The 24,606-nt window shown below is 34.8% G+C and overlaps 4 protein-coding genes across 6 annotated transcripts; 2 read left to right on the plus strand and 2 right to left on the minus strand.

The window, feature by feature from the left end:
• Nucleotides 1-841: 841 nt before the first annotated feature.
• Nucleotides 842-9,135, plus strand: LOC136217901 (uncharacterized). Of its 3 annotated transcripts, XM_066004597.1 has the most exons (8): nucleotides 845-1,050; nucleotides 1,684-1,897; nucleotides 2,649-2,772; nucleotides 2,878-3,218; nucleotides 3,474-4,629; nucleotides 6,715-6,908; nucleotides 7,315-7,821; nucleotides 8,782-9,135. In XM_066004597.1, exons 1-7 carry the CDS (start codon nucleotides 968-970, stop codon nucleotides 7,396-7,398), a joined length of 2,196 nt encoding a protein of 731 aa, XP_065860669.1. In that variant the 5' UTR covers nucleotides 845-967; the 3' UTR covers nucleotides 7,399-7,821; nucleotides 8,782-9,135. The 3 variants fall into 3 exon arrangements, with proteins under 3 accessions (XP_065860670.1, XP_065860669.1, XP_065860671.1); XM_066004599.1 differs by lacking the exon at nucleotides 1,684-1,897 and having other exon boundaries at nucleotides 904-1,050; XM_066004598.1 differs by lacking the exons at nucleotides 7,315-7,821; nucleotides 8,782-9,135 and having other exon boundaries at nucleotides 842-1,050; nucleotides 6,682-6,810.
• Nucleotides 7,612-8,998, minus strand: LOC136217902 (peptidyl-prolyl cis-trans isomerase CYP26-2, chloroplastic). The gene is made up of 2 exons (XM_066004600.1): nucleotides 8,145-8,998; nucleotides 7,612-7,810 (listed from the first exon to the last, which is right to left on the minus strand). The coding sequence occupies exons 1-2, from the start codon at nucleotides 8,996-8,998 to the stop codon at nucleotides 7,708-7,710; spliced, it is 957 nt and encodes a 318-aa protein (XP_065860672.1). The 3' UTR covers nucleotides 7,612-7,707.
• Nucleotides 9,136-13,734: 4,599 nt separating the features above from the next.
• On the plus strand, nucleotides 13,735-17,258 carry LOC136217903 (single-stranded DNA-binding protein, mitochondrial). Its single transcript, XM_066004601.1, has 4 exons — nucleotides 13,735-14,125; nucleotides 14,356-14,582; nucleotides 16,641-16,741; nucleotides 16,966-17,258. Exons 1-4 carry the CDS (start codon nucleotides 13,868-13,870, stop codon nucleotides 17,052-17,054), a joined length of 675 nt encoding a protein of 224 aa, XP_065860673.1. The 5' UTR covers nucleotides 13,735-13,867; the 3' UTR covers nucleotides 17,055-17,258.
• A 2,717-nt stretch (nucleotides 17,259-19,975) lies between these two features.
• LOC136220535 (uncharacterized) lies at nucleotides 19,976-23,389 on the minus strand. Its single transcript, XM_066008348.1, has 6 exons — nucleotides 23,035-23,389; nucleotides 21,814-22,113; nucleotides 21,637-21,720; nucleotides 21,049-21,552; nucleotides 20,730-20,960; nucleotides 19,976-20,640 (listed from the first exon to the last, which is right to left on the minus strand). Exons 2-6 carry the CDS (start codon nucleotides 22,063-22,065, stop codon nucleotides 20,350-20,352), a joined length of 1,362 nt encoding a protein of 453 aa, XP_065864420.1. The 5' UTR covers nucleotides 22,066-22,113; nucleotides 23,035-23,389; the 3' UTR covers nucleotides 19,976-20,349.
• Between the last annotated feature and the right edge of the window lie 1,217 nt (nucleotides 23,390-24,606).

Consider the following 24,606-nt stretch of genomic DNA (forward strand, 5'->3'; position numbering starts at 1 on the left):
AAGATTGGAAAACACAGATAAAATGCCTAATTCTATAAATCTCACTGAATTATTGTTGGTGTATTCATCTATGTTCTGATTGTTTTGTTAAATAATGTTAGAATCCGTTGTTATTTGCCATTTTTTGTTATATACCACTTAGCGAATTTTGTTAAAAACACATCCAGACTTCGCATATGCTAACTAAAATCGTCAACTAAACCAAACATTCGTTTCGCAGGCTTCGCATATGCTAACTAAAATCATCGCATATGCTAACTAAAATCATCAACTAAACCAAACAATCGTTTCGCAGGCTTCGCATATGCTAACTAAAATCATAAACTAAACCAAACATTAGCTTCGCAGACTTCGCAGGCTTCGCATATTTAGCTTCGCAGGGTTCGCATATGCTAACTAAAATCATCAACTAAACCAAACATTAGCTTCGCAGGGTTCGCAGGCTTCGCATATTTAGCTTCGCAAGGTTCGCATATGCTAACCTCTGCGAAGTCAGACGGGAGGAAGACAACCGCGCGTAAATATTGAGGGTATTATGGGAAAGTCACACAAAATCAGTCTAGATATGTAATAAGTTGAGTAAATGGGTTAAATATGTAAATGGGCTTCCCATTTGATCTAATTTTGTAATTTTCCTATTTTTTTATTACATTAATTAATGGATTAGTAATTGATAAATTTTTATTATTATTATAAATTATAAATATATTTAATTGACTTTTCAATTTTGACTTATGCTATTATTAATTAAACTTTTTTTTTAAATTTTAATTTTTTACAAAGGTTAACCACTGCCACTGGTAAAAGAAACAGACCTCTAAAACGCTTTTCCAAGTTTCTATCCATATAATATAGATTTACCCGCACAGGTCATGATCCCAGTCATCTCTAAGCTAATAGGAATTTGAAGGCCAAATTTCGAAGCTCTCATCTTTGCGCGGAAACAGAACTACTCGTGCAAAAGAAAATGGCGGAGGACCCTGAGAAGAGATTCCACTCGATCATGGACAAGCTATTTAGCTCTCCTAAATCCGTTTCCAGTCCTCCCAGGTTTCTATTTCCTTCATTTTTTCTGTTTGGTTGCCCAAAACGGAATTCGAGGTTTTTGCTCTGCTATGAGTACAATTTTCTCTTGAACTTTTCTTCAATTCACTGCTTATGATTTATTTACATGTTAAATTACCGATTTATAATCTTCTTATTATGTGCTTCAGTTTGGTTTAGGTTTTTCTTTATTTTAGATACTGTTCCTCGAATTCTTGTTCTCTTTTCAATTGATTTATGCATTTAGCTGAAGAGTTAGCAGTGTTTATTTTAGGGTCAAGGTACCAAGATAGGCCTATGGTTTGTTTTTGGGCAAGTGTGCACCTACAAAGTAGCACTGAAACAGGCTTAACCTTAAAAAAAAAAAAAAAAAATCAATTTAGGTCTCAAGAATGGATTGGACATGTCATTCCTATTACTCCCTTAAGTTTTGAGTTAAAACTTAAGAGAGTAATATCAATGGCCTGTCTCGTTCCATTATCGATATCTAAATTGGTACCTGTGTTAAAGGTTAAGCCTATATTGGTAGTATTTTGTACATGGAGCGTAAATCGATACTTCCCAAAAACAAACAGGCCTATTTTGGGTTGGTGCTGGTGGATGTTGAATTTAGTTATGAATGTTTACTTTCCATGATAGTTCATCTAGAGTGGAGTCATCAAGGGGGAAAAAGCGATCCAATCCAGAGTCTGCATTGGCATTAGTGGAACCAAAAACAAGAGGCGATGTGGTTGGGCTATCACAGCGTTCACTGGCTGCAGCTGTAGCTCCATTATGTAGACCTTGGGACAGAGGGGACCTCATGAGGAGGATGGCCACGTTTAAGTCAATGACATGGTTTGCTAAGCCCAAGGTCTTTTCTCTTTTTTTTTTTGTTGATTTTCGAAATCTAGGGATACATTATAGTTCTGAACTTCCATGTCTGTTATTAGTAGGGTTAGATATCACATTTGTTCAAATTAAGATGCTAGCTTGAAGGGAAATTCAATGAAGGCAAAATAGTTTTATTCCTATTTCTGAAGAGGATTAGTGACTATCTTGTCCTTGCTTATGTATTCTTTTGTTAAAAATGGATGCTAGCCATCTCGAGGATAAATAAACATAAAAAGAAGTGATAGTGGTCCAAGCAAGTTATCAATATCAACATCCTGAAGCTGGAAACTTTTTTTGTCTAATTGTGTTGTTAGTTGCTCATCCTTACATGGTTTTCCTTAATGTTTATGCTTGTATTTGTCCATGCTTCCTGAAGGTCACATTTCTTGGGATTTTTTTCTTCAGCATTCACATGTTTCAGACCTTCTTGATTTATTGATACTATGTTGTAGAAAATAGTAATTCTGCAATGCAAACTTTATCTTCTAGAAAATGTTGTAGCTAGTTGTTAACCTTGTATCAATCAGGAGTCCGGGAGAAATGCTATGGGACTCTCAGCATAAGTAGATTGTTAGTACATCTATGAAACAGCGTTCTTTTTTTTTTTTTTGCCAAATTTCCTTTCATGCATGGGTTGTGTCCTTATCAATTTTTGTCTTCCTCTCAAATTGTTCCATGCTCTTTTTTTAATAAATGAGTAATACATTCTAAAACCTCAACATCATTATTAGGTGGTGAGTGCTGTAAATTGTGCAAGAAGGGGATGGATCAATTTGGATGTGGATATTATAGGCTGTGAAGCCTGTGGATCTCGTCTCCTTTTCTCCGCTCCATCATCATGGACGCACCAACAAGGCACGTAATACTACTTTTCAACAGCAGGGATTGATAACTAATTCAGTGAATAATAACACTTTTGGTTATGGCATTTGGATTTGAAATATTTTGCCATGTTTACAGTTGAGAAGGCAGCCATGGTATTTAGCTTAAAGCTGGATAATGGACACAAATTACAGTGTCCTTGGATCAATAATGCTTGTGATGAAAGATTGGCAGATTTTCCTCCCACTCCGCATCCAGTTTTAGTTGATAAATTCAGAGAACGCTCTTCTTCTCTAATGCAACTTCTAGCCCTTCCGGTGATCTCATCTGCAGCCATGAAACACATGAAAAGTGCCCAGCTGGAAGAATTTCTTAGACTGTCAGAAATATTGGATTATGGCAATGGATCTATTAGTATATCTCAAGGAGAATCCTTTCAAAATGACAGTGAAGCTGATTCTGCTAGCGTGTATTACCAGGTTTAATTGCTGCTAACTTTTTGTTTGTTTGTTTGTTTTTGTGCGGGTGTGTATTGTCTCAGTTGGTCCAGAACATCTCTGTTTGGGTCTAAATATGTAGATTTTTTAATGCACTGCAGTGACATGTTCACTGCAATTACTTGTTCAAACAATGTGTCTTCTAGTGCTAATTTACTGTTCTGTATGTCCTCTAGAATTTTTTTTTGCTAGTTTCCTTTTCATCATCATGGGAATGATCATTTTAATCTTTTACAGGCACTAAAGCTCATAAGTTTATGCGGCTGGGAACCACGATCACTGCCTTATTTTGTTGATTGCAATAACAGAGCAAAGCAACTCATCCAGGATGCTGACACTTTGAGTAAATCGCATATAGTTAGTGCACAAAATACAAGCATCAGTTTTTATTCGTCCACTGCAAATGAGAATAGAGAGGCATCGGACGACTTCAATGGACTTACTGGACTCTGTGCGGATCCTCATTCTATGGTGTTAGATTGCAAACTTTGTGGTGCTATTGTGGGATTATGGACTTTCTCTACTGTCCCACGGCCTTTGGAGTTACTCAGATTGGCTGGTTTTGCAGAACCACATAGCAAAAAGAATTATGGCCAAGATTCAAGTAATGGAAATAAAGTTGATGAGAGGGTAGCTATTGTAAATTCTGCCTTGAATGGCACTTCATCTTGTATAGACAGACCATCAACTTTAGGTTTAACAATTGCTGGGGGTCCTCCACCGACTAAACAAAACTTTAGAGCAACAATTTCACTGCCTATTATAGGGCGGAATTTAAGGGCCAGGTTTTCTTATGACTCTGATTTTAGAGATCGTATATTCAATGTCCAGGAACCCCAGTCTGAAATTCAAAACAAGAACCTATATTTGGAAGAAAATAGTGCCGGATCCACTGTGGGCAAACAAGTTTCTCAGCCAGAAATTGAGGGTAATTTAAAGAGTAAAACAATTGATCAAGGACAATGCAGTAATGCCATTGGTGAACAATCATCTTCTTTGAATCTTGAAAGTGGTGAAAAAGGTTGTGCTCTCAGAAAGGAGGGCGGTATCTACACATCATTGGAAGGTACAGATATCTCTAGAGAAGGAAATCATGATTCGATTATGGAATTCCCAAAAGAGAGCATACAAGAAATGACACAAGGTTTTGATGAAAGTAGTACATTTTCTGAAAATGCACAGAATGTTGGTTTCCCTAATCCACCAGCCCAAAGTTTTGGTAGGTCTCAAGTTACAATATTGGACCCTAGTGTTAATATCATCAATGGGAACAAGAGTAGTATATATGATTCAAATGCCCAGAACACATCAAACACACAAGAGAAAGGTGAGCAAGTAATGAATAACAGGGTGCATGATCCTCCGAGTTTTGCAATTGTAGCCACTGGTAAAGGTAAGCAATGATTGACTAGTCTTCTCTTCCTGCTCAATTATGATCATTCTTTCAATTTTCATATGATATGCATGGTTCAATGCAATAGAGTGTCATGGCTTCTCTTCTCCCTACTCTAGTTGTAGGCTGAAGGATACATGTATTGCTTGTTTGTTAGGATATTAAGCTTAAACTTTTTCAGCTTTTCTCTTTTTGTTTGGTCCATTAATGAATGGTGATTTGATTTTTTTTGTTCAAGTCTTTTCTATATTATATTTTATGTACTAAAACTTCTATTTTCAAACCTCATAGCATATCTATAAACTTACTTTAATTGCATATCTTTGTAACATGTGACCTTCTTGCTCATTTAGCAATAGCTATATGGGCTTTTGTTATCTTTAATACTCTTTCGACTCCTTGCTTCAAAGCTTTGTCTTGTTCAATTTAAACGTGAGATGTTGGTCTGTATCTGATAGATCCTCTATTTGAGCTTTATGCTATATGCTCCTTTTTGAGAACATTAGAGCTGTGAGGACTAACATAGACAAATATTGTTGATTTGACATGAATCCTTGATATAATTTAATTTTTATTAATGGTGTCTGTTGGCATTGATTGAAAGGGAAAAGTTGTTATGAGACCAATTATATTTGCCTGTCTCATTTGCATGTCATATTAGACATGTAATAACGTTTACTTTGTTTTAGTCAGAATACCAAAACCAAATTGAAATTATTGTGCGGAAGGATGTTCACCTCAATGTTGTATTACCCTTTAGGTTTGGCAGCTAGCATGATTTATTTTGACGAAAGTGATGAATACCTTCGGAACTTCATTGTGCGAGTGGCTTTATCTAACCCTTGAGGTGCTTTTGCTCCCAAAGTTGTTATGCGGTTTGATTTATATGTTTTTCACCATCATTGCCTTTGTGCACAGAATTGCACAACGTGCTTGTTTGCTTCTGGAGACCCATTCATCGTGATTTCCTGTTTTTATGTGCTTAGACAAAGTGGAAATTAAATTCCATTTTTATCATCAACCAACTTCCTTAGTACTCCCTCTATTCCTAGATATAGGACGTTTAATGATCTTTCATCAATATTAAGAAAACAATTAATATAGTACCAAAAGGATGAAAACAACCCTTGCTTCTCCTCTTTAAACACAGACATTGAACCTAACCTTTTATTCTTCTTAATTATTAAGGGCAACGTTGACAAATAATAACTAGAAAACTACAAACGTCAAATATTTAGGAACAAATTACAAACATTTAAACGACTTATATTTAAGAATGGAGGGAGTATATTTTATTATCCTTGCTCCATATCAAATTAACTGGATCTCAGTTAAGTACTTCAACTCCAATTTAAGGCCTCTTCTTTTCAATCTTACATCACCAATCATACATTTGTCGGAGATGGCATTACTTATTGCAATTGCTTGCTTTCAGAAATTTACTTGAATAATAAAGGGCGGCCCGGTCGCATTACGCGTCCCTGCTGAGCGAGGGTCCGGGGAGGGGTCCCACCACAAGGGTGTACTGGGGTGATTTTAGTTTCAAGTTTATATGGGCTGATTTTCCTTATCTGTTTCCGTTTCCATTACCTTTTCCTAGCTAATTTTTCTTAGAAATAAAGGGTAATATCAAAATCCCCTAAAGAGGAAATGTCCCCGCGATTATCTGAAATAATTTCACTAGGTTTGTTACTGTTAGTAGCACTGGTTCCTTTTCGTGCAAAAGTGGTAAATCAGATTGTTTAAGAAGCATTTTTCTGAACAGACAATAGGAAGCAGAGCTTAATATTCCATCTGTTGACTGGTACAGTAAAAAATAATTTCGTTAGCAGCATATCAGATATTATCTAAAATCTTTTGAAATAATGTTTCAGCTACAGGTAGATTAACTTACACGTGGAGATTTACAGGAGTTTGGCTACAGGATCATAACAAATCTTTTGTTAAAGTTCTGTTCTGTAGTTCATAATTTGAATGTTCTTTTTGTCATGCATTTGATGAATATGCTGTTTATGGCGAAATGCTCATCTTATTTTCATATGTCCAAAATAGACATTTGCCAACTCTGTTAGCCAAAATTTCCAGGAAGGGATCCCAAGAAAATATCAGATGAAGCAATGGAGTTTGATCCAATAAGACAGCATAGACATTTTTGCCCCTGGATTATATCGACAAATAGCGGAGCAGCTGGCTGGCAGCAGACACTATCGGCTTTATTTCGTCAGAAAGAACATTCTAGGCCTTCTGAAAAATCGCCTCCACCCACCTCTATGATTAAGGTATCAGAATATTATGCTTTTTGTTCTTGAAGAATTAGGGTTGGTTTGGTAAAACAATGTGTTTGAGATGGATGGTATAGGTGAAAAGCAATAATGTTGGAAGACTTTGCTCCTTGTTCCCCCCAACTGATATTCCACTCTAAACCACAAGTGAGGTTCAGACAGTTGAAATAAAATAGAGCACGATATAATAATTAGTTGATCATATGATGGTAATGCTGGTGATGAAGATGGAGTTTGTAAAATGGGCTTCAAAATCTCTGATCTTGTTAGTTATGTTATAAGTTGTGTTTAAATTATATCATTATACTGCTATATTAGGGGTTCCCTGTTACAATGCCTTAATTGTGCTATATTTTTATTTTATATAGCATGATTTCTGAGTTGTTATTTTTCATTTTATTAGGTGGATGATCCCATTACATCAGTGAGAAACCTCTTCAGGACTCCATCCGCTAAAAGAATGAAACCCACATGTGGATCAAGCTGAAGCATAAAGTTCGGCTCATTAACTCTCCTAAACCATTGTAATGCAGCAATCTCAGAGACGATGTATGGGTACTGTATTAATGATTGACTGTTGTATCATTTAGGTATGGCGAGTGGCCCCATAAATTTTACCGCCCAAGTACTTTGTCAATTACTCTGTAATTTTGGTGATAGGAAAGCATTCTTATTAAAAGAATGTTGTGAGATTTCGGCAGGATTGACAATAGAATTTTATTCTTGCATGAAATTGTTACTCTGTTTCATTAGGAGACAAAAAGAACCAGGAAAGAATTGCAATCAGCATTAGGTACTATTCCATCAAACCGCAATTTGTGACTGTCACCTTCGAATATGGTCTGTTAAAGCCTCTTTCTGCAACAACAGCTCTCTTGTCTCCAATGAGCTTGGCAACTCTGCACACCAGGTAAAAGAAAGTTATATTACTCATCAATTTATACAATGATATCTGCTGTTGAAATTTTTGTGCATGCTACACTTTCTTTAGGCAAAATAATAATTTTGGCCTTGTAGTTGGCCAAATTTTGCTAAAACTTTAATTTTCGGTTAGATTTAACCCTTGTGGACAAGAGGAGTTCATGGCGAATGGCGTTCAAGCATGATGGTTTTCGTCCACTGAGGGCTAAATCTGACAAAAGAATTGAAGTTAGGGACCGAAAATGTTTTCTTTTTTGGCCCTTTTATGTGGACAATGTTTTGTCAGAAAAGAAGCCAGCGTTGTTAACTCACTTAAAGTAAGGAGAACTAGTATTCTCTTGTACTGTCTTCACTTGACCAAGTCTCTCCACAACCTCCATCCCTTCCAGGACTCTTCCTATCACCAGATTTGAAGCATCAAGCTCTGGTGAATCCTTTGTAGCTATTACGAACTCTGTACCATTCGGATCAGTTCCAACTTGTTCTTCATCGATCTCCAGCTTTCCTCCCCTTGCTATCAACTTCATCTTTGGAGGCGGTTTTAACGGATCCCTCACAATTAGGCTAACAGTTCCAGCCAAATTCTTGATGCCTGCACACTTGCTCTCTCTTTCCCATTCGTTTATCAGCCTTTCAACTGCCAAATTACTTCCTGTTTTCTGGGCAAGCTCCGCATCCACACCAAAAGATCTGACTCCACCATGCTGCACGTAGTTAGGCATAATCTTGATGAACTCTTTTCTTCGGTAACTAATACCAGCAGCTCCACTTACAAGACCGCTAAACCTAGTTGCTCCAGCCGGAGCAGCCTCTCCATATACACCTATGACAATACGGCCTACGGGCTGTCGATCAATGGATATATCAAGAAATGCTCTTTTTGTTACGTATGTATTACTGCAATTTGGACTTGTAATTTTATTCTCTTCTTGTTGATCGTTTCTAGCAGTATCTGGGTAGCTTTCTTCTGCTCGTGCTTTGGGAATGAATGGTTCTACAACATTGGAGCTTAGCAGAAGAAGCAATGAAGAATTGCTCAAAATCGTAAGCTCTCTGCGGGAGAAGTTGCAGCATTGTGCGAGTTGTGGAGGAAGTATTGGTGGTAATTTTGGAGATGGGAGCTTAACGCAACAGGAGGTTTGAAGGATTTTGGGGTTTTGTAACATTTTTGCGTCAATTTATTGTTTTCAATTCGCGAGGCGGCTTTTCTTCTGCGTTATGTGTAGTGTTGGTTTTGTTTGAAGGCATTTTTTGAGGATAAGAAAGATACGAAGCAGAGCCAATAAATGAGATTTTGGTTTTCTATTCTATCTTAATAGTATGGTGTGGGGTAGCCATGACTTGTTTAAAACTTTCACTTTTTTTTTTTTTTTTTTTTTTTTTTTTTTTTTTTTTGAACCTAAGAAAAGGAAAGAGAACTTCTCTAATTTGTAGCAGATCTTCAATTAAAGGGTAAATTACCTCCATGGCTTCTGAATTTTGGTCATACTTTCATTATAGTTATTGAATATCTCCATGAATTTTGCACTTTACTAACATAATAATTTCTTTTGAAGTTAATCCCTTTTGAAGTTGATCAAAATGATCACTATTAGATAAATCTTGAATATAGAGTTGATGGAAAAGATATTCTAAGAAATTTTAATTCTTGAATTTTTTGGTTTTGATGTCATTTATTTGTTGCTTGATTAAGAGAGAGAAATTAGTTGTTTGGAGAGAGTATTGAAAACGGTGATTTGGAAGATTGAAAATGATGGTTTTATGAGAAATGTGGTTCTAAATAATTTTAATTCTTACACTATTCTATTTTAAGATAGTTGTTGGCTAGGTTATTTAGAAAGCGATGACTTTAAATAGCTTTATAAAACATAAATAAACTAAAAATAAGCGAAGTGATTATAAGCAAGAGACTAGGTTTAGATAAAAAATACTCTTTATTGCTTCTAATATCTAGGAATTATTAATAGACAGATTTATTTAAAAAAAAAAACTACCGTGACACAACAAAACTCTCCTCTAAACTAACCATGGTTGTAGAAATATACGAGTTTTTCGAACTGATCAAAGTTTCAACGGTTTTGTCATGATATCGACAATTTGCTTATTTATGCCCATAATATTCCATGTTACTTTAACCTTCACTTTTATAAGCTTTTTTAGAAAGTGAAATATGTTTACTTCTCCCATGAAATACTAGATTCTTTGCAAGCTTGATTAGACGAATTACCACGGAGAATTTTAGCAGAATCACTTTGTGCACCTTCAATTTGCTTCAGAACCCGCTACATCCAGACACTTTGACAAGCACATAAAGTAGTAGTAATATACTCTGCTTTTGTAGTTGATAGAGTTAAGACAAGCTGCTTCTTTCATGCCCAAGCTACTGCTCTTCCACTTAACACGAAAACATAGCCTGAAGTACCCTTTCGATCATTTATGTCACCATCGTAATCGATGTCTGTATATGCCATTAATTTAGTTGTGAAGCTCCTTTTATAAGAGATTTCAAAATCTGTAGTAGCTTGAATTTATCTTAAAACGCTTTTACCTGCTAACATGTGTGTCTCCATGGGATGCACTATACATCAAGTTTGGTCTTGTGATTGTCATGTATAATAAGCTTCTCACGATCTGTTTGAACAAAGTTCCATCTACTTGTGCACCTTCCTTATCTTCTTTTGATAATTTGTCTGTTGAAACTATTAGATTTCTGACCCATTGCAGTTTTTCATTCCCGAATTTTTCAAGCATTTCACTAACATATTTCTTTTGACTGATGAAAATGCCATTAACTCCTTGATCTAGCTCCACTCCTGAGAAATACTTCATCTCTCCTAGATCGGTCATCTCGAACTCATTCTTCATTGAGTTTTTGAAGTCTTGTGTCATGAGAAAATCATTGAGTGTGAAAATAAGATCATCAACATAAAGACTTATAATTAGAATTTTATTATTCTCATGTTTTTTTGACAAACCAAGTAGCATCACAACAACTTCTATCAAACCTTCTTTGATAATGTAACCCTCAATTTTAGTGAACCATTCCCTTGGGGCTTGTTTTAAGCCGTAGAGAGCTTTGTTCAGCTTATACACCTTATTCTCCTCTCCCTTAACTACGTGGTTGAGCGACATAAACATCTTCTTTGAGTTCTCCATGAAAAAAAAATGTGCTTTTGACATCTAGTTGAAATAGTCACCTTCACTCCCAAATGGCCTTTACAAGCTTCCAAGTATGATTCTTTTCTATTGCTTCGATTTCAAGGTTCATTGTATCCCTTAATCTATTTTATTTTGCTGTTTATTCATAAAAAAAGGGGTCAACATATTTATGCAAAGTTTTGTACCTCATCTTGATAGAGTCCTTCTCCATTTGTGTAATCTTCTAAATAGACATGAGCTCTTCGTTCTCTCACTAAAGAAGGTGAATTTGAGTAACTGCTGGGGCTGGAATTTAACGAATTTGGTATGTCGTTGGAGCTGGAATTTGCTGAGTTTGGGACATCGCTGCTAAAGCTAGAATTTTCTACATTATTGGAGATGTTGTCGTTGTCATCATCTGTTGTATTTTCTTCATTTAAATCTGATACTTCTTGACTTTCATCTCATTGATTGTAAGTTTCTTTATAATTTTCTCCCTATTCAAGTACATATTTTGTCTCCTCTTTTGTTTTTGTCCAATCCCATCTTTCATTTTCTTCAAAAATCACATCTCTGTTGATGGTTATCTTCTTTGTGGAGGGATTGATCATTTTATATCCTTTGGACTCTTCACTGTAGCCGACCAAGACTAAATTCTGGCTTTTGGCATCTAATTTTATATTTCCAATTCAACCAAAGACCCTGAAATATTCAACTTTAGGTTTCAATCCACTCTAACATTCTTTCAGAGTTTTATTTTTAAGTGACAAGTCCATTTGGCAACATCAGGCTAAAGCATTTTGGGCATCACATTTTCTTTGAGCAAGTATCGCACCATGGTGAGAATGGTACGGTTTTTACATTTCGTAACTCCATTTTGCTGACACGTATATATTGTAGTAAGATGTCTTTTGATGCCTTGTGTTTTGCAAACCTCTAAAAATTCATTAGAGTTGAATTCTCCTCTTCCATCTGTTCTCAAACGGCACAATGACAAACCATACTCGTTCTCCACCATTATTTTGAAATTTTTGAAGGTTACAAATATTTCATTCTTCTCGTTTAGAAAATAGACCCACAACTTTGGCTAAAATTATCTATGAAAGTTAACATGTACCTCTTTTGCCGTAGGTTGTTGGTGAGATATGACCACAAATGTCAGAGTGGGCGAGTTGTAATTTCTTTGTAGCTCACCATTTGCTTTTCTTTAGCATGACTTCTCTGTGTTGTTTTCCCAACAAACAACTTGTGCACCTTGTTGTTAGTGTTTCGATATTTAAGAGCCCTCAAACCATTTCTTTGTTGAATACAAGATTTTTGTGGCTTATGTACCCATATATTTTGCGCGAAATCTCACTAGGTTCTTCAACTTGTGTGTTAAAACAAGAAGATGATGCTGTGAGAATGTTTGTAATGTCTACAAGCATTCTATTTGCTGTCATTTTGCTCTCTATTATGACACCATGGGTCAGATGATACAACTTAGAAACTCTATGTTTGATCAGAATGGTGATTCCTCGGCCTTGTAATTGACTTATACTGAGTAAGTTGTTATGTAAACTAGACACAAAAAACACATCACTTATAGTTTGAGCTTGACCTCCAACTTCTAGCTTGATATTTTCTTTCCCATTGCCACTGGTGGAATCATTTCCAAGCTTTACAGAATGACTGAACTCTTCATCAAGTTGTGTAAACCACTCTTTGTTCCCAATCACCCGGTTTGAGCAACTAGAATCGAGAAACCAAATTCCTTCCCATTTGCTTTGTTTGAGGTCTACTTGTGCCACTAGAAGCATCTCATTTTCATCATTAATTTCAGCATAGTGAGCCCACTGATAATGCCTCAAGTTGTGACCCTTATAGTATTGCACCGCATCTCTATCAATGGGTTGTTTGCCCCTGTCTCTTCCGCGTCCCATACTCATACCTCTACCTCTTCCACTCGATTTTCATGCGTGACTTTCAAGGATTGTTCTTCTTCAACCGACCCTTTCATTTTCATGTATTAGAAGGTTACTTTGGAGTTCATCCACAATTAAAAGATCCACGTTATTTGATTCTTCAATTGAACATACCACATAATAGACAAGTTACTAGGTTTAGATAAAAACATATTCCATATTGCTACTAGTATCTAAAGATTATTAACAAACACAAAGACTTATTAAAAAAAGTAAACAAAATTGAGACACCATGCGCCGTAATTTATTTTCAATTAAATGCAAATCTTTCAAGCTTTTTTTTTTCTTTTTCTTTCTCTTTATTCAATTCTCACTTTCATGATTAAAGCTGGCTGATTCTGTCATTTTCCCTCCCCGTTCTTTTAGAATTTTCAAGTTAATTCAAAATTGAGGTAAATCTGTGAACATGATTTTTTTTATATAGTTTGTCCAAATTCTCGGTTCGATACTCGTCAGATATCCTTAAAGTGAACCATCTCTCAATTTAAACTTTCTGCATATATTAAGATTCGAACTTTAAGTGACTTGATATCATTAACTAGTAAAACCAACTTTAATTGGTAAACATAATTTTTTTTATTTTTTGGTAGGCAAAAGTTTAGGTAAGGACAGGTCTATCCCACTCCCAAGGTCATGGCAAACCACATATCATTTTCAAGTGTTCAAGAAAAAAAATTAAAATGAAATGTTTAGTATGTAAGATTTTAGCGATATTTAACTTTCTAAATACAGTAAATTGATCATATCGTTTATAATTTAAAATTAAAAAAATAAAATTAAAGAAATTAAAGAAGCTTATTTTGTGTTGGTACTCTGGGGTTTGGTTTGGAGTAGCCAAGTGCGGGTGGGTTTTTCCAGTTTTGTTTGTAGGGTTTAAGGATTTAAGCCTCTGAAACTTCAACTTCCAAATTCTGAGCTTTAATTCGCAATTTCATGGCTGCACTTTCACGAAGGCTTTGTCGTTCCCTTCTCTCCAAGTCCAAATTCTCTCATTATTCAGCGTCCTTTTCCTCGGGCAACCTCTCTTCTGATGAGGACCTCAACTTAAGCGAATCAGACATCGATTCCGTTCCAAGCTCAACCGCGGAATTCTCCACCCCTTCACCTGAACCAGCATCACCAGGATCGAGTGAGGAGCGACCTGTGTACAATCAACCGCTCGAGAACGGTCTGGATGTGGGCATTTATAAGGTGCTATTACATTCATTTTCACCGTAATTTTTTTTTTTTTCCTTTTGGCATTTTAGGGTCTTTGATTTTCTTTTATTTGGGATTGCATTGTTCAATATCTCATGGAAATAGCGTCTGAGTTTGAATTTCAGCACATCAATTAATTGTACATTGAGTAAAGTTTGCTAAGATTGATATCTTGAAATGCATTTGGTATTTTGACTGGTGCTTTCTTTTTGCGCGTTTTCTAGGCAATATTAGTGGGGCAGGTAGGGCAGAGACCGGTGCAGAAGAAGTTGAGGAGTGGGACTACCGTAACACTATTCTCACTAGGGACAGGTGGGATTCGCAATAATCGAAGGCCATTGCAGAATGAGGATCCAAAAGAATATGCAAATCGTTGTGCTGTTCAGTGGCACCGAGTTTCTGTTTACCCTGAAAGATTAGGGAACCTTGCTATGAAGAATGTTTTACCCGGGTAAGGTTTACATATTGCATCTTAAGATTTGTTGTTAGCTGATGCATTGGCTCGGTGGTGTGGTTTTTATTATCATCATGGAGTTTATGATCAAGATAGAAGCATTTGATGATAATTTGCCGTGAATAATTAGGTTTAGCCCTTCATTTGCTTATCTATTTTGTGTGGATAGATCATGGTATGTGTTATAACTTGGAAGTTATATGATCTGAAGTTTGATATTCATTGGCATGATTTGGGCGTAGATTGTTGTACTCATATGATCAGCAGTCAGCATCACATTGCATATATAGCAAGAAATAATTTCAATACGATGAATGTATTTCATATATATGTCCCAATTATCTATGGAAAGTTAGGTTTTTATTGTATGCATTCGATGTTTGAGGACTGTTGTTTTCTTTTCAAAGGGAACCTAAGTTTGTCAGATCTGAAAGCACTTTGTTTGAAAGTATTGGATTTATTCTTCCTTGCTAAAAAACGCAATATGACCAAGAAATTTAATGGGTTCTGACTTCTGGGTATACTTGAAATTGTCTGTAGATTTCCATTGCTGTATATTACAAGAAAAAGTATATTTTATTCTTTAGATTTCTTATGAGTAGATCTTATTTAGAATGAGAATTCCAAGTACAGAAAAAATTGGAAATTACATTTAGCTCATAATATGTTCTTAAGGCTCTTTGAATCACTAAAATTATTTAAAGAACTATTTCAAAGGTTTTTTTTTTTTGAGTTTTGCTTCTTGGGGATCTAAGGTGGTTTGGCCATGTGAGACGTAGAGCGCTTGATGCGCCGGTTAGGAGAACTGAAGAGTGGCAAAGGGATGTAGTGGTGAGGGGTAGGGGAAGACCTAAGCAAACTTGGAAGAGAGTGATCGAGAGTGATATGAGTTTACTGGGAATTGAGGAAAATATGGTAGTGGATAGGACGGAGTGGAGGGAGCGAATTTGTGTCGCTGACACGACTTGATTTCATGGTTTTATATGATGGTTCATGTTAGCCGACCCCGAATCATTTCGGGACTAAGGCTTTGTTGTTGTTGTTTGCTTCTTGGGGATTTTGTCATGCTCATGCAAGCTCTGGCGTGATGCCAATAGGGATTCTAAGTTTTGATGTGACCGTTAAACTCTCTCTCTCTCTCTCTCTATATATATATATATATCTTGGAGATGCAACCAGATCTATGTTCTGTTTAGATCTCGTATTTTTGTTTCAGGGATGTTTTCTAGTTGTTCGGTGTCAAATGGAAAATGCTAGACACATTTAAAGAAAAGAAAATGTTAAAATAAGTTACATGATGCCGGGCTTATTGTTATGCTAAAAAAGCTGAAAAAGGTAAATGAAGAATTCATGATTAAGCTGTCTTAGAATTAAATTAAGATAATCGTGAAGTGCCGATGAGAAAGAGCCACAGATAGACTTGGAATGAGTTGAAATGAGTAGCCTCAATTTTGCAGCAATATTTTTTATATTGATAAAATATGTTTCTTAGCTAATATTGCTTATGGATTTTGACCCTCGTTTGACCTTTCTCTTTTAACGCTTTCACATGTGTATATAATTGTGCAGTGAAGCTTTTTCACTAGCATGGGCTCTGTTTACATGTAATTGTTTTTAATTGAGCCCATTGAAGTGGTTCAACCTTGTCTTTAAAGGCTTCTTTTATTTCCCCTTCTACTTTTGACCTTGCACAATCATGCATATCGCCACAATTAGAGGTTCCTTTCTGCATTTGATCGTATCTTTGGAGAAGCTGCAGAGATAATGATAAGCAGAATGACTTCTTATACTTAATATGTATTCTTTTTTTAGTGTTAGTGTTATTATTTGTGGCTGGAGTTTATTTTGTTACAAACCTGAATATCTGAACTTCTACTTTTAGGAACTTTCTAGTGAGTTTTGTTATTGGTGTGGAATGATGATATTGGCTGCTGCTTTTCAGATAGCCCGGAGTCCGGACCTTTCCTTTTCCGCCACTGCTAATATTTATGCTTGATTTATAACACGAGTTCATGTATTCTGCAGCAATGTTTTGATTGTTCTCGTCTTTTGTAGCTCAATTTTGTATCTGGAGGGGAATCTAGAGACCAAGGTTTTCACTGATCCCATTACTGGTCTTGTTCGACGACTAAGAGAGGTTGCTATTCGTCGAAATGGTATATTAATTACATCCACTTTTTATCTATATACTTGATAGTTGATGGGAATGAAACTATACAAGCTTTATATGTTCATTTTTCTTGATGTTTCCATTCTCAGCCTGAGTAACTGGAAAATAAACGAGGGATCGATCATGTCCTTATTGTGTAGTAATTTCTAAATACTTGAGAGACCAATGGAATGGTTAAATTAGATTAACTTGGTAAGTGCAACTTTGCAGGTAGAATAGTGTTCTTGGGAAATGGTGGCGATGAGCAAAATGCAATGGCAGCTAGTGCAACAGAAGTGAGAGGTGCTGGATATTATTAATTCGGACTATATTACTGGGAACTGCCTGAGTATTTATTTCCATCATAGAGAGAGAGAGAATTTTCTTTTTTTTTCTTTTTTTTCTCTCTTGGGATTGTACTTGGAATTTTATTTGCCTGTTTTGGCATCATTCTGTGGAAGTGGAAGCAGGAAAAATTTGTAAAACAAAAAAATAATTTCTGATATGCATGCTTTTCAAACTCATAGGTTATCTAATCAATTAGGATACAAGGGTGAAAGTAAAAGGTTTTGTTAAGTATATATATTGGTAAATTCTATAGTTAAATAGCAATAGGTATCAATTAACATTAAGCATGCTGTATTATAATTATTATTTTTTAATTCTATGTATCGAAAGTTTAATTAAAATCTATGAATAATTTATGACAAAATTATTATGGGCAAGTTATTTTAAAAAAACTTTTTATGATTTTATATAAGCAAAAACATTATTATGCTTTGGAATTTACTTTACACTGGTGGGATATATAAAATGAGAAATACTCAGTTCAATTAAATAATGATATTTGTATATGTTTATTTTTTTTTAATACTAATCAGCTCAGAATTGGTATTAGTATTTTGATAGAAGTGTTTAAAATGTCATAAGTTTGAATGTTTTTTTTTAAGAAGTTAAAGGGATAATAACCGTTCAAAAAGAAGAAATTTTACTTAAAAAAAAAAAAAAGAAAGAAATTTTACAAGTGTTCTAAGACTATTTTCTTTAAGTAAAAGGTTGATTAGCAATGTATGCATGAACAAATAACCAAATATATTAAAACCAAAATCAAAACAAACAAAAATACATTAAAAAAAGAAGAAATTTTATAAGTGTTTTAAGACTATTTTCTTAAATAAAAGGTTGATTAGCAATGTGTACATCAACAAAGAACCTAATACATTAAAACCAAAATCAAAACAAACAAAAATGCATTAAAAGTAAAATCAAAACGAAGTACAAAAAATACAAATAGATGAACCTAATTAAACAAGCCTAAAATTGCTATGTTTTACAGAAATCTATAAATATAAGCCGAAAAGAATCCCTAACATGGCTAATCAAGCGAAACCGCGAACTTTTGAAGATAGTTACCAACAATATTACCTCTCAATAAATGTGAAAATATGATTCGAACCATATGACCATCCAATAGTTGAAGACAACCCAAACCAATCACTCGTACCAGTTAAACACAAACAGCTCATAAAACAATATAGATTGCATCTCTTAATTTTGCAAAGAAAGCATCTTTGCGTCCCATTAGAATAGCGAAACAAGCAATAGGAAAATCATGACAATTCCTAAAATTTTCTCATATGTCAAATCACCCAGACAACATGAATAATGGTGTGGTTCCAGTGGAACTAAAAGAAACTTGAGCAATCCACTAAATTAAATTTAATAAAATTTGAGGAACAACCAAACTGCGCTCCAAAAATACTTCCTATTGTAGTGTAAATGAGGCTCTTAATGTCAAAAATATGGCAGGCTGGGGTGGAGTTGTTGACATACAAGGTAGACTTATTGAAATTCACAAGCTGACCCGATAGAAATGTGTAGAAAAATATAATCCTCTACGTTAAAGAAAAGTAACCAAGAAAGCGGATTCCCTATCGAAGTCCACGAAAACAAGAGAAGTGCCTCTATCCTTGTTGTTCACAACAATAGAAATCCTTGTCGAAAGGAAAACCAAAAGCAGAGAGAAATTCCAATTAGAAATTCAAGTCCATCTTATTGAAGGCCTTTCTGATATCAATCCTAGCAGCTATATCTCTTCCAAAACAACATTTGCTAATAAACTTGATGTCTCCCTCGTCCACCATTAGACCAAGTGTAAATCGCCCCACAAGTGACCGTATTAGACAAAACCACAATCACCCAAGAAACTATTGAAATTCTGACAAAACACTGTTTAAAGGAGGCAAACCAGTCTCCGCACACGCACCACAAACCGCATTAAAGTCACTAATTAAACACCAAGATCCGAAAAAGGAATTTCTAATGGTCACTAATCGGACCAAATAACTCGTCTCAAAGAAGGAGCTACATGACTGTAAATGAAACTAACACGTTGAACAACATTGTTAGTAAAGTTCAGATTCTACTTAAGCTTTTAAGATTGTTTTGTTTCTCTTGCACTCTTGGCTTATTATCTGGAATCTTTTGTTGTTGCATAAGTAGATAGGTTTTTGAAAAGCTAAATAAGCTAAAAAATGTATATTATATATATATGATGAACATTATAAACATGGTTTAGATTGGATTTGCTGCTTTCCTAAATATTTACATGTTTTCTCTAACTAATTCAATTTCCTTTTTTTCTAGGAAATAAAACTGTCGCGACAACTGCCAGCAACATCGTCATCATCGTCATCTTCTTCATCGCTCGTCGAAGAGAAAGAGAATGACGGGACTCTGAGCAAGAAAGATGGTGCCGGTGGTCCAGAAGCGTCGGATGGTACCTTCAAAACATTTAGTAAGGACCAAAACTAGTTTGAGTACAAACAAATTCTAAAAAGATGCTATGGAAGCATGTATTGTTGTTCTAATTAAAAACACTATATATGTAGCTTTTAAAAACAAGAAGCTTCTAAATCTGCTTTTATCCTTAGGAGACAAATTGTTGAATATGTTTAGATGACTCATGAGCTTGTTCCTAATTATGCTATTAAATTTTTGGAAGAGATAGATTCTTTATCAACGAGTTTCTTTATTATGATCAATGAAAAGTAACAAGGTTTGTTCTTGGCTCTCAAGGATCTTCACTAGTTTCTAGTGTCATTGGGCATGTAAAAATTTGTTTTTATTATGCAAAGGGAATGCTGGTTTTGTTTTGGAAATGGTTGGTATCTAATAAAGTTTAAACAAACTATTTTGAGTTTAAAGGTCAATTACCTAGTAGAATTATTTCTTCTAGTGCTTTTATGGCTTAGAATGTTGTTTGTTATAAGAAAAGGGCTTATACGATCTTAAAAGTCCTTGCATAATAAACTCAAAAGACTTAGTTTTTAATGGCAATTGGAAGTAGTCTTGCATTCATAAGATTTCAAAGACCAGATCTTTTTGTATGGGAGATACTGATGATCCTAAAGATGCAAAGGTTTGGTGGTTTATGGTCTTGATCCTAGTGATGATATAACACTGAATGCTTGGCAAACTGTTGAGATTTTCTTGGAAGATGTATTTGGCTTGCTCTACAGAATGGATTACAACTGCTCAATGGAAAGGGTTATCAGATAAACTGTTTTTTCATGCAATTGTGCATATGAGACATTTGAACACTTGTTTTTTTTTTTAAAGTAAACATACTACTATATCTGGCACAGGCAGGATGTATCGTATGGAGCCACTGCTCGTCCAAGGGAAACTGCAAGACGGGACTGATGATCCCTCGCTCTGACCAACCACCGAGAAAGTTGACTTGAATGTGGGTGTCGGTGGATCAGATGAAGGTGCAATAACGGGGAAGCTAAATCCCATGCTATTATCAATGGCAATGTTAGGTAACATTGGCTTTGCACTGGAAGTTCTAGGCGGAATCTTCTGTTCCGAAGCAGATGCGTCGGATGGCACCTTCAAAACATCCTGTACCATAATTAGTCAAGATCAAAACTTTGAGTGTAAACAAATTCTAAAAGATGCTATACATAAATGATAAAACAAGAAATATAAACCTCATTGGTTCCCTTGTGTTGAGCTTTCTGGGTTTTTGTCAAATCCTGTGAAGGCCAAGCATAATTGCCATGTGTTAAAGCAGTGGCAACTTTTATATCCGAAGCTGAAGCTGAAGCTGTTGCCACTGCATTCACCTTATTACCAGACTCCTGCTGCTGTTTCTTCCATGACGAGGCTAACGGCAACTCAGCAGAAGCAGCAGATGCGTCCCATTGCACCTTCAAAACATCCTGTACCATAATTAGTCAGGATCAAAATTTGAGTACAAACAAATTCTAAGAGATACTATGCATAAATAATAAAACAGGAGATAAAAACCTCGCTGGCACCCTTGTGTTGAGCATTCTGGGTTTTTGTCAAATCTTGTGAAGGCCCAGCATAATCTCCATGTATTAAAGCAGTGGCAACTTTCATATCTGAAGCTGTTGCCACTGCATTCACCTTGTTACCAGGTTCCTGCTGCTGTTTCTTCCATGACCAGGCTATCCGCCGCAGCATAGCAGACTTATCTATATGAGTAGGTGGGTTTCTATTAAGGTGCTCTATTATTTTTCGAGCCACCCGACTAGATTGAGCAGGGACTCCTACAGTAAATAGTTCAGTGTTTTGTGGCTTAGTACACTGACTATCTATTCCTCCATTTTCCACATTTTGCTTTGGAGCAGAAAATAAGCCCTCTGAGTTACACCAGTACCCCCTTTTAGCACCGGTTATATTCACTGATCTTCTAGCGGGAGTTTCAACATTAAACTTGTGCCGCAGCCTTCGAATGGGTCCCACATATCTTTGGTAAGCATTTAATGCATTGGTCTTTGAATGTACCTATGCAGTACAACAAAGACTCGGACAATAAGAATCAACCCAGAAACTTGATCAACAAAATTTCATAACAGAAACAAAATTTACCTGTTTTAATGGAGTTGTAGTCTGCTCAAATGGATTTGTCATTATGCTAGGGTGCGTACCATGATTTCCCTGTAACTGGATCAACTGATGAGACAGAAGCACAAAACTATTAAGGATAAGAGCAATAATTCATTTTTAAAGCATCATAGCATAAAATGAAACCATAATCTCACATACCCTAAACTTGGTCGTCGAATGATTGGTTCTAGAATATGGGGTTCGGGGAAAATTATGAAACCCAAATCTCTTTCTCTGAGTTTTTGGGATCATATAACCATGCTGATCCTGCACTAAGGCACCGGGCACTAAGGCACCAGGCCAGCGTGGGGTAGACCTAAGTGCTTGCGATGGCTTTCCCACAAGCTCATTGCTATCTCTTGACATTGAGCTGGTAGTACCAAAGCCTACTCCTGATGTTCGATGTGCCATATAGGCTCTAGCAATTTCAATTGGTGAAGAGCCAATATCATCTTGCAGCTGTTGAAACAAAATGTAAATGGATAGAAAGTAGGTGAAAAAGAAACACCATTAAAATTGAATACATTTATCATCCATACAATACAATACATAAAAAATATATTACTACTTCTTTCACAAGCCCTCCAATCCAAACAAAGGAGAAACAGCAACATACAATATTAAGAAACTCCCAACTGAACCCAATTTGGTTCCCAACGTCAAGGTATTTATACATATTTTAGATTTTGAGGTACACATGCTGGATTGGATTTCTCACATACTAGGATTTGGCTAAAAAATAAGGTCAATTATATGTTCCATTCTTCAAGAATACAGAAAATATCAAGCCAGTGGCTTCAACATAAAAGTCTGATAATAGTGGTAATGACTGCAGGGCAGGATAGGGGTTGAGGATCTCCAACTAGGTTTGTTTGCTATACAGTGACAGTGAGATGAACTTTTTTCTTCTTCTAAGACTGATCTTAATCAAATACACAGAATAAACAGATGCAACTTGTTTAAAACAATCTTAGTAGAAGGTCAAATAGATAACACCTCCTAAACATAAATGAAAAATAGTAGAATCTTAAATGGGAGAATGGATATGTCACTACACTACACACCCATGAAACTTGCAAGAACAAGCTGTGTAGGCTAGAAACAGTTTTACACATTTAAACGAAGCCAGAAGGTATATATATCCAAATTACTGAAGCCAAAAGTTTGAAAAATTAGTAATCCCAGATTAGGGATTTTAAGCACAGAAAATAGGTTTGTCTCTATCTATTCGTTAATTAAACCAAAAGGAAAGAAGATATGGTAGCAAATTAACAGAAGTACATTTCAATCACACCAATGTGAGTTGTGAAATAGGCATAAAATGCAATTCAAAAACCTTCCTATGACAATTAGAATTTTCTGGTGGTGACTAATTATTACCACGGCATCCACAATAGGAGTAAGTTGTGGACTGAAACTCCCACCATGATTGAGATTGGTAGAAGATTGAGATTTGGAGAAGAAGGAACCGAATAGCAGGTTGGCTCCAGAGTAAGCAAGACGGAGAGCAGGATCCAAGAGCTTGGAGAGAAGACCACCACCACCACCGTAAGGAGTAGCAGGCGGTGTACAAGTACGTCTGTAATGCTGGGGTTTGGGTAGACAAGATATGATTCTGGGATCCTTAGTATCATCGTTTATCTGAATCAAGGACTTGAGTCCAATATCACAGTTTGAAATGAAACTGTGGCGGGCTTTTTGTTATTATTTGTATTCAAACTATTTTCAATTTCTGAATTTCTTCTCTTAGCCATTTTCAATTCAATACTAAAATAAATCATATAATTTTGTGAACAAATTATTCTTTATTTATAGACAGAAGAAACAACGAGATAAAAGGAAAGTTCAATTATAATAATGACGGTCCTAAATAAACGTTACAATATTAATTGTTGATTGCCCTAAATCATGCTATAATTTTAGGTAATTTACTTTTAATATTTATATGATATTGACTTAATAAACAAAATATTATTCCTATATTATAAATTTATAAAAGTTTTATGTTGGTTTTTATTTAAATTTGAATCTTTATAAAATTTGACTAAATATCTAAATTTCTTTCTATTTTTATATATCTATTAGAATTTCAAATACGATAAGATAAAATAAAATAAGTGTTAAAAATTTCACATAAAAAAACAATGAATTTTAATTTTAGATTTACTTATTCCTTATATCTAAGTAAAATTCATTTATTTATTATTTTAATATTATAAATTCATATCCATAAAATGCAACGCTATTTTGATAATTTAGAAAAAATATTTAATAATTACACATCTGTATATAATTCATTGTTTATCGTTGCAATTATATTATAGGAATTCTTATATTATAAAACTTCCATTTTTTAAATAATACATGTATATATAAGATCTATTTTCATTATTATAATATTATATATAGGAATATAAGATCTATTATTCATTATTATAATATTTTAAATTTACTTATTTCTTAAGTCTAAGTAAAATTAATTTATTTACTTTCTTTATATGATAAATTCTTATCCATATTTTGAAAATTTAGAAAGACCATTTAATAGTTACATGTCTCTATATAATTCAAACTTTGGAATCAAAATTAAAATCGAAATCGAAATTCAATTACTTTTATAAGTATTTGGTTCAAATTTTAGAATCAGAATCAGAATACAATAAAATTAAAATTAATTAGATAATAATAATATATTTAACAGATAAATAAAAATAAAAACATTAATAATTAATAAATCTGAAAAATTAAAATTAATTTGTGTGATATAAAATATTAAAAAGTCTAGTATTAATAAAATAATCCTTCACAATATATTAGTAATATAAATTTGTAGTGATATGATATCACATGGGAAATAGAAATAAGACTATATATATAAAAAAACCTAATTAACATATAAAATTAACATATAAAAAATGAATTAAATTAGAAAAAAAAACTCAATCACCATGT

This window comes from Euphorbia lathyris, chromosome 2, assembly GCF_963576675.1.
Source record: "Euphorbia lathyris chromosome 2, ddEupLath1.1, whole genome shotgun sequence".
NCBI classification, from domain to species: Eukaryota; Viridiplantae; Streptophyta; class Magnoliopsida; order Malpighiales; family Euphorbiaceae; genus Euphorbia; species Euphorbia lathyris.